The sequence below is a fragment of the Takifugu rubripes genome, chromosome 1 (assembly GCF_901000725.2).
Source record: "Takifugu rubripes chromosome 1, fTakRub1.2, whole genome shotgun sequence".
NCBI classification, from domain to species: Eukaryota; Metazoa; Chordata; class Actinopteri; order Tetraodontiformes; family Tetraodontidae; genus Takifugu; species Takifugu rubripes.
Genome location: NC_042285.1, coordinates 14970189 through 14979669, shown reverse-complemented (window position 1 = coordinate 14979669; position 9481 = coordinate 14970189). Strand labels below are relative to the sequence as shown.

The 9481-nt window shown below is 43.0% G+C and overlaps 1 protein-coding gene across 1 annotated transcript; it reads left to right on the top strand.

The window, feature by feature from the left end:
- The first annotated feature begins 297 nt into the window (after window positions 1-297).
- cwc22 (CWC22 spliceosome associated protein homolog) lies at window positions 298-7684 on the top strand. Its single transcript, XM_011607185.2, has 20 exons — window positions 298-388; window positions 857-913; window positions 998-1248; window positions 1570-1763; window positions 1858-2100; window positions 2204-2332; window positions 2471-2639; window positions 2756-2809; window positions 2899-3034; window positions 3124-3330; window positions 3424-3486; window positions 3571-3666; window positions 3816-3900; window positions 4160-4220; window positions 4737-4814; window positions 5350-5502; window positions 5612-5739; window positions 6343-6444; window positions 6666-6850; window positions 7004-7684. Exons 2-20 carry the CDS (start codon window positions 859-861, stop codon window positions 7444-7446), a joined length of 2832 nt encoding a protein of 943 aa, XP_011605487.2. The 5' UTR covers window positions 298-388; window positions 857-858; the 3' UTR covers window positions 7447-7684.
- Window positions 7685-9481: the final 1797 nt, after the last annotated feature.

Sequence of the window (9481 nt, the reverse complement as noted above, 5' to 3'; positions counted from 1 at the left end):
TGTTGAGTATTCAAGAGTAGGCCTCCAGCGATTGCTGGATGACGCAGCAGGTTCTGGACTATGATTCCTGTCAGAGAACCAGGAAGCTTCTAAAGGAAGTTGCTGATGGATCTGGCCAGGATTTATTGTTTTATTTTGAGTTGAGATTGGGTATGAAGCTTACAGCGTTACGGGTTGCAGAGATGATGAATTTATAGCTGCTGAATGATGAAACGCCGTAGTAACCGGGTCTACCAACAGGTGGCAGATTTTTTTTTAAAAAAGAATTACTAACAGAACAGAGACTTTTATTCTGAAATCCCGACGGTGTCTATGACCCGGAAGTGTTTCTGTATATTGAGGGACGTTTTCCGCCTTGACAATAATTAGTGGCACGGAAATCTGACCGGTAAGTTAAATTCGGTCAAAAAGCTAAACAAGAAATTCATGTATTTTTCCCGCTACGGTGGAGACCAGAAAAATTCGGATTTATTTTTAAAATTTCGCATGGAGCCGATTAAAGAGCTACATAGGTCGGACTTGATCTAGTTAGCAGGCTAGCTAAATATAGCGCACTTCAAAACACACATGGTGTTAAGGTTATTTATTCAACGGTGTTTTCTTTCATTACTTTTGTTAGGTTTTGTCTTTTGACTTAATTTACACGAGTAAATTAACTAACCATAATCGCTGGTGCATAAATCGACTCGTTTTCAACGTTCCTTGACACCTAGCTATTCTTTTAAAAAAAAAATCTTTCACTTCCGCCTTTAGAGGGATGTATGTTTTCTTTTTGTTGGCCAAATGCAGTCTTGACTCTCTTTATGAAGAGTAAGTATGTTGCTTTATTTTAATCCTAAAAGTAATCGTTTTTCAGGTATGGACTCTCCGGGTAGAAACCATAGTTCCAGTCCTGTACAGAGAGAGAGCCGCGGTGAGTTTTGAGCGCTGTTGCCACGAATTTTAGGGTCTTTATGCGGTTTTAATGTTCGATACTGCTCTTTGTCTTTGGCTTTAGGATCATCAGAAGACAAAACTATTCCAGCAGCAGAGGTTCCCCAACAGGCCGATGTGGTTGAGAGAAGCCCCAAAGAGAAAGAGGGAGAATCTCCTCCCCACAGTCCTGCAGACAAGCCGACCTCCAGGGGGTCTGCATCCAGCAGCTCAGAGCACAGCAGCAGTAACAGCAGTGACGATGATGATGAAGATGATGATGGCCAGCAAAATGGAACCCAGAGGAAGATAAGGAGCAGTGTGGCACAAATCAGAGTAAGCGTTCACCTTTGTATCGCGCTGACAATTGCTTCCATGTTAAGAAAAATGAGAGAAATCATTAATAGGTTTCAAAGACAATTTTACAATTTAAAACAATAATGTCAGCACAGTTGAATGATGCCAGGTGGATGTTTTTAGAAATATACGGTGGCTCTTTTGCAAGATAGAACATGTTAAATAGGTGACGCCCGTACATGACTTACCAGACATTCTCACTCACTTATCAAGTATGGTCACAGCATTGACCATGTTATTGTTATGATCCAGATCTTTGTGCTCACATTTGCAATATTAAGAGTCTCTTTTGTCACACAGAGATCGAGATCCAGGTCCAAATCTAGAGAACGAGATGGGTCGATATCCAGTGAGAAAAGCAGATCCAGATCCAGAGAAAAAGATAGATCCCGGTCCAGAGAGAGAAGCAGATCTGGATCCAGGGACAGATCTAGGTACAGAAGACGGGACAGATCCAGAGAGAGGGACTATGACAGGAGAGGACACTATCCCCGGTAACGGTCCAAAACACCCGTTTACATTCATTCATGTTTTTGTGAAGTATCAGGTAAATGTATTCTGCTTGCTGTGCCCTCTGTCTCTGCTCAGGGATCGCTATGGCGATCACTATGGCAATCGGGGTTCAAATTTTGACCAGTGGAACAATTGGGACAGGGATGTGAGGAGGCGCGGCCGCTCAGCCTCCCCTCCAGCAGATAGGGAGGCAGCTGATAAGCCTCCAGTCAAAAAGAAAAAGGAGGATGTTGACCCAGTTTTAACAAGGACTGGGGGCGCTTATATCCCACCTGCAAAGCTCCGTCTGATGCAGCAGCAAATCACTGACAAGAGCAGGTAAGTTGGGTTTTAACTGGTCCTCTGCTGTGATCTGACATTAAATAGAAGTAGGAAATGTCTTAAGCAAGATATATAATGAAGTGCTTTTTACCAACTGCAGCCTGGCCTATCAGAGGATGAGCTGGGAGGCGCTCAAAAAGTCCATTAACGGTCTCATCAACAAGGTCAACGTGTCAAATATTGTCAACATCATCCAGGAGCTGCTGCAGGAGAACATCGTCAGGGGGAGGTGATTAGTAACACAAACTCTTTGTATTTATTATTTGTGGTCTTAGTGACCAGAGATATTTATTGCTGTCTGTCCTGCATTGACAAACCAAAGAACCTCCCTGCTTCTGTCTTACCTGACCATTTCTTTGTCCCTCAGGGGTCTGCTGGCCCGTTCGGTGTTGCAGGCTCAGGCAGCGTCGCCCATCTTCACTCACGTTTATGCAGCCGTTGTTTCCATCATCAACTCCAAATTCCCTCAGATTGGAGAGCTGATCCTCAAGCGTCTCATCCTCACGTTCAGGAAGAGCTACCGCCGAAACCTCAAGGTACCGCCTGCACGTCCGCAGAATTCAGTTTATTTAACACACGTATGTTTGTTTGTTTTTAAAATGAACGCAGCCTAATTAAGTGCTTTAAAAACCCGTCTGTTTTCGTACTTCAGCAACAGTGTCTCACAGCCTCGAAGTTTGTGGCACATCTCATCAACCAGAACGTGGTACGTCCTGTTTCCTCACTTGAACAGGGAGGAGTCTGTTTGTGTGTTGATGTTCATTTGTGGAAAACTCTGATGCCTCTCATCCACAGGCCCATGAGATATTGTGTCTGGAGATGCTCACTCTGCTGCTGGAGCGTCCCACGGATGACAGCGTGGAGGTTTCCATCTCCTTCCTGAAGGAGTGTGGACTCAAACTCACTGAGGTGTCCCCACGAGGCATTAATGGTGACCTGAAGTTATCATTCTCTGATGGCTAAACATTAGGAAAATGACTTTATTAAACTGAGTGCCTTCGCTCTGCCTGTCTCTTTCAGCAATATTTGAGCGTCTCAGAAATGTCCTCCATGAGTCGGCTATCGATAAGAGGGTCCAATACATGATTGAGGTCATGTTTGCCATCAGAAAGGACGGTTTCAAAGATCATCCTGTAATCCCAGATGGTCTGGACCTTGTGGACGAAGAAGATCAGTTCACCCATATGCTACCACTGGAGGATGAGTACAACACAGAGGACATCCTCAGTAAGCATTAAAGCCAGTGGATCACCTGGATCAGCAGCACACATTCATGTTCAAGTGGATCTAAGTGTTTGTTTGTTTGTGTGTCTTTAACAGATGTGTTTAAGCTGGACCCAGACTTCCTGGAAAATGAGGAGAAATACAAAACGATTAAAAGAGGTGAGAATAAGCTTAACTACATAACACCTGCTGTCAAATCATCCGTTTTTACTCTCTGACCAATTCCCCGTCACCTCCTAACAGAGATCTTGGATGAGGGCAGCAGCGATTCAGGAGGGGATGATGATGGCAGCGATGATGATGAAGAGGATGAAGACAAGAATGAGGAAGAGGGAGAAGGTAAGGCGGGCGTAAGGAATAACCATTGCAATCGACACACACCTTCAAATAGATTTGAATTAGAAGTCATTCCAAACTTCGTGAACAGCAATATAATGGAATTCTGCATTAACCTGGTCTTGACTTTCTTCTCCCTCTTTTCACCCAAGATGGTGAGAAGGTTACCATCTTTGACCAGACAGAAGTAAACCTGGTTGCATTCAGAAGAACCATCTATCTCGCTATACAGTCCAGGTACAAGGACACACACGAAAACACACGTGTTTTAGAGTCATCATCGGTTTATTTAAAACCCTAACCTGTTGCACGTTTTATTTATATTTAAAGTTCTTTGAGAGCACGTTCACATATGTTTGGTGTCGATTCTTTAACATTTGATACACTAAAAACTGGTGTCTTTTGACAGAAACACAGCGTGTTGTGTGAACCAACTGGCTTTATTTATTTTATTTTTTTCATTTTTATTTATAAAATGAATTCTATTGCTTTGTAGTTTGGACTTTGAAGAGTGTGCTCACAAACTGATCAAGATGGACTTTCCTGAGAGCCAAACAGTGAGTCTACACACACACACACACACACACACACACACACACACAGCACTGAGCACAGCATGTGTCATATGGCTTCAGTGGAATAAATATGAAGTTATCTTTGTCTCCTCTCTTCTCAGTGAATCAGTGGCAGATGAGTAAATAAATCCAAATATTTAATCGTGTTTAACTAAAAGTTCTGAAATAACCAGTTTGTTACATGATCTTGAGCCGATGGAGTTTGTCCACCTGTGTCAGGTTTTCGAGGGGATTCCTTAGAACTTTGCAAGATCGGTAAATGTGTTGGGACTATCACCATAATGTTGAGTCTGGACTTATTATTTTATTATTCCTATTCCACAGTAAGGTATTTCAAGGTAGCACCCAGGTCATAACTCAGCACGCAGCTCTGGATTTAGCAACTGTATAATGTATAGAATCTTATACATTGCTTCCCTCTTGACTGGTATTTTTCACCTTTCAACTGTGATGTGTTGCCTGTATTAATATATTGTGCTGTGTGTGTTTTTTGAACAGAAAGAACTGTGTAACATGATCCTGGACTGCTGTGCTCAGCAAAGGACCTATGAGAAGTTCTTTGGTCTACTAGCGGGGGTAACACACACACACACACACACAAAACTGTAAAACTCCCGATAGAACCTGAGCAAACTAAAAGAATAAATGGACCATACCAATCAACTATAGCTACTGCTCATATGTAAATGCACCGGTAACCCTAGGCAACAATGGAGGGCTCCATGTCGCAGTAAAAAATCCAAATAAAAATCTAAATATATTGCTACAGTGGCACATGTGCCTCATTTGGTGGAGTCCAAACAGGACTGGTTCAAGGTACGACCATCCAGCCACCAGCCTTGTGGACAGAGCTGACAAAGCTGTTTTGTAGCCAAAGCAGCTCACCAGTGTTAAACAGGCAGCATCTCTAAGCGGGTCCACCAGGTGGCAGCAAACACCAGTGATATGTTCTATACTGAGGTGTCTTCTTGTCATGATGGGGTTGGAAAATATCTGTTTGGTGAGACCTGATGATGTTTGCATGTTGATATTTGTGTAGGGTGTGTGGATAGAGGTTTTTATTACCGTCCGTGTAAAAATGATTCCTCATTATATCTTTTTGTGTATTTAGAGGTTCTGTCTGCTGAAGAAGGAGTATATGGAGAGTTTTGAGGCCATATTTGCAGAGCAGTACGAAACAATTCACAGACTGGAGACCAACAAACTCAGGAATGTGGCACGGCTGTTTGCTCACCTACTGTACACAGACTCTGTGCCCTGGAGTGTAAGAATGGAATCTTTCCAGTTTGATTAAACTTCAGTTTGATACACAGGGTGTCTCAGTTGTCTAATCCCTGTTCTTCTTCTTGTCTACTGGAACATTTCTCAACCAGGTGTTGGAGTGCATCAGGATGAGTGAGGAGACCACAACATCATCCAGCAGGATTTTTGTAAAGATCCTTTTCCAGGAACTCTGTTCTTACATGGGCCTCCCCAGACTCAACCAGAGGCTCAAAGATGTGTATGAATACACACAGACTCATGTTACTAAGATTGTCTTCTTCTGCACTTTTAAATATTGGCAAAGTGAAAGATATTCTCAAAACTAGAATTGCTATTATTAAACTATGAAGATACAAACCAAAACAGACTTACCTGTCAAAGCTCTTACTGGTGGTCCTTGTAAACATTTGCCATCCTTTCACATTCCGTCTTTGCCTGATAAAGATGAATCCTTCTGGCACTTTTAATTTGTTCCTGAGTGTGAACCTGCACTCTGCTGCAAACACAGTTAATGGGCCAAGTGAGTGGAGACAGGGAGGTCTGTGACCTCTGCCAGAGCAGGAATGTATGCTGTGGAATTTTCTAAATCCCATCCAATTTGTGAAAGCGAAGTCACTGCCGGACTAAATCGAATCATTTTACACAAGAACGTGTTTCTATTTTTGAGTGTAAATTAGAATCTCATTTAGATGAAAGATGATGATTAAAATGTGAACATGAAAACCAACGCCATCAACAAATGGTGCCGATGGGCTGTAACCAACTGAAGAAAGACCAGCACCAACATATTCAGTCGCCACAATCTGTGTTTATACAATATTTACGTTTGTGTGTGTTTCAGGACTCTACAACCATTCTTTGAAGGGCTTTTTCCTCGGGACAATCCCAGAAACACCCGCTTTTCCATTAACTTCTTCACCTCTATTGGACTGGGAGGACTGACGTAAGTGGCACTTTGCTGCTGTTGTGTCCAACATCACTAATCTTTTGCCCAACTTTTCGTCTTGTAATCATGTTGTCAGGCAGAAAGTTGTTTATATTTATGATTGTGTTGAGAAAGCATTTTAAAATGAGTTCATGAGCTTCAGCAGGACAGATGAGAAGATCTTTACCTCATGACCTTTCACCTTCCTGAGGTATCGCTAATCGTAAATTCTCTTTCAGGGATGAGTTAAGGGAGCATCTGAAGAACGCTCCAAAGATGATCATGACTCAGAACCAGGAGGTGGAATCTTCTGACTCCTCCTCATCATCCTCATCATCCTCCAGCTCATCCGATGACTCGACCTCCTCAGACTCCTCCAGTGAGTCAGATTCAGACTCCTCCAGCAGCAGCAGCAGCAGCTCAGGTACAACGAGGGAATCAGCTTGATTTTGTAGAATCAGAGCGTTTTAATCTGCCACACACACACACACACACACACACACACACACACACACAGACGTGGGAGCTCAGTGGTGCATCACTAAACACCTGTGCTGACTTTTCCCTTGTCTTCCAGACTCAGACACCAGACGCAGCAAGAGAAAAAACAGAAAAGAACGAAGTGAGGAGAAAAAGAAGAAGAAAGAGAAGCCGAAGACGAGGAAGGAGAAACCTTCAGATAAGAAGAGAAGCCGGCAGCAGAAAGCTGCTGAGACAGACAGCGATGAAGAGCAGCATGGGAGGAGCGACAGGAGAGGCCACGCTCGCGAGCCGGAGCGGCGGCGCGAGCGCGCACCTGAGGCAGAGGAGCACGCACGTGAGGGCGCTCGAGGGAGCAGGCGAGACAAACGCTCAGAAGAAAGAGAGCACCAGGAGGAGAGAAGGAAAAAGGATATGGAAGGCAGGCAGGCAGAAAGGGAGCCAGCCAGGGAGACTGAGAAGAGAGAGAGAAAAGAAGAGAGGGATAAAGAGAACAGAGACAGGAACCGAGATGAGAGGAGCGACAGGAGGAGGAGATAAGTAACGAGGTCTCTCCATGTGGACCAGTGTTTTCACCCTTAGACATTTAGGTCCTGTCTCTCCGTCACCCTCCGTCTCTTCATATCATTCAATTTTGTTATTGATAGATAAAAGGTGGGGGGGGCAAAGATTTGTATTTTAAAACCTTTTCTGTTCCTCCCAACAGTCTTTTTCATTTTGATGCGCAGCCTTTGTCTTTATATAATAAAAAATTTGCTGTACCAAGCTGGGACCTGGACATTTTCCTGGACATTCATTTGTTGTAACACTTCCTGTTTGACGAATGAGGTTTGATCTGGAGCCTGAGTCTTTTCTCTCATTCTTATCCTTTTTAACTCAATTTTAGGGACGCTGATTTAAGAAGCCTTAATTTTTTTTACAGTGTAAACTGACCATTTTGACTTTTAGTGTTACAGGTTATTAACTTGTTATGAACATTTGCCAATTATTGTGTATTTATTACACTTTAACATAGATCAAATCCTCTTTGGATTAGATAATGAAGCCATTTATTTTTATTAGAATAAAGCCACATAAAATAAGTTTAAATAACTAAAACGTGTTTAAACTGACAGGTTAGTTCATTTCTCTGCTCGGTTGCTCAGAACACTCCTGAGATGTTACAGAAGAGCTGATGGTCTTCAGTTGTCCTGAGTTATTGGGTCAGTTCAGTTCTGATGGTTCTCCTCTGTCTGGAAAACATCTCGGAGGCTCTTAAACGGAATCAGAAAATATCCCACACATCTTTATGATGGTAAACCTTGTGTGGATCCTTCCTTTGTATAGTGTTAAACATCTTTACAATGTCCCCCTCAACTGCTGTAAGAGCTCCACACACCCCTGCAACACTCTGAGAAAGAGAAGCTCCACTTCTTAGTATTTTTTTCCAGTGTGGAAACTCTTCATCCACTCATGATTCCTGACTCCATACGTTAGCAGTAGGACAGTAACGGTTTATCACCGAGCATCAGGATTCTGTCGTGTCAAAGACTGAAAGGAGTGTTTGAGGTCACAGTTGTCTTTACTCAAAACCTGAGGATGTTTATACCTGATGCAGATTAAATCCAAAGCAACAGAGTCATGGAGATGGCAGGAACAGTCAGTCAAAATAGTTTGTTCCCATTAAAATAAGAATACTTTGCTACCTGTACCAGCTGACGTCTCCTATGTTAGGATATTGAACATGCAGTATTTTACTCTCCGCTCATAAAGGCCTGCAGCAGTAACACAGTAAAGGTCCTGCATTAAAAACCCCACCTGGAATGTAACCATAGTAAAAGCATAATGATGCTGTATGAGTCGTGCTGATCATGGTTTTCTCTCTGGCTGCATCCTTGAATAACCTCACTGTTGCATTCAAGGTGAGCGGGGTGGATGTCTGCAGGAGTGTAAGTGGGTTGTTGCTGTGCTGATGGTGATTGGTTGTACGTCCTGCGGAGCTCAGAGCAGCTGGCTCAGTTTGCTGCTGCAGTGGGCAGAGGAAGAGGTCCGCTGGGCCCTGGAACTGTGGAAAATCAGGGAGGTTTTTTATTTAAAATCGTTTTATTCTGAGGTTTCTTCCTTCCCAAAAATGTAAATTTGACATCCTGTAGCCTTCATAAAGACTTTTGTCTCTACCAGCCTCAGACAGGGTGCGTGTTGATATCCAGTCGCTGTATACAGATGTGATGAATTCAGACTGATGTTCCTGCTGTTTTATCCTCTTTGACCTCTTTGTTTACACCTGTTGTTTTCTCAGACATCAACTATGTCAATTAGGTGCAAAGAACTTGATTATTTCAGCTAAAATTTCTGGCACCAAGCCCCCTTAAAAGCTGATCAAGGTCATAAAGGATGCTCTCAGTGGAACACACAAGAACACAAGGTCAGCTGCATGGGTGTACCAGTTTGAGAAGGAGTGTAAATTGTGTGTGTTTTATCATCGCCACATGGACACAGGTGGCATGTTACTGTGGAATGTCTCAACTTCCTGACATAATACTTTGCTGACCCCTGTTATTGGAGAAAGCGACACTGGGCTCATCTGCACAAAGGT

Excerpts from the sequence above, each read along its gene's own strand:
- cwc22 (XM_011607185.2), top strand. The coding sequence starts at position 859 with ATGGACTCTCCGGGTAGAAACCATAGTTCCAGTCCTGTACAGAGAGAG. Across the intron at positions 3,487-3,570 it reads ATACAAAACGATTAAAAGAG|AGATCTTGGATGAGGGCAGC; the intron begins GTGAGAATAAGC and ends ACCTCCTAACAG. Across the intron at positions 5,503-5,611 it reads CAGACTCTGTGCCCTGGAGT|GTGTTGGAGTGCATCAGGAT; the intron begins GTAAGAATGGAA and ends TTTCTCAACCAG.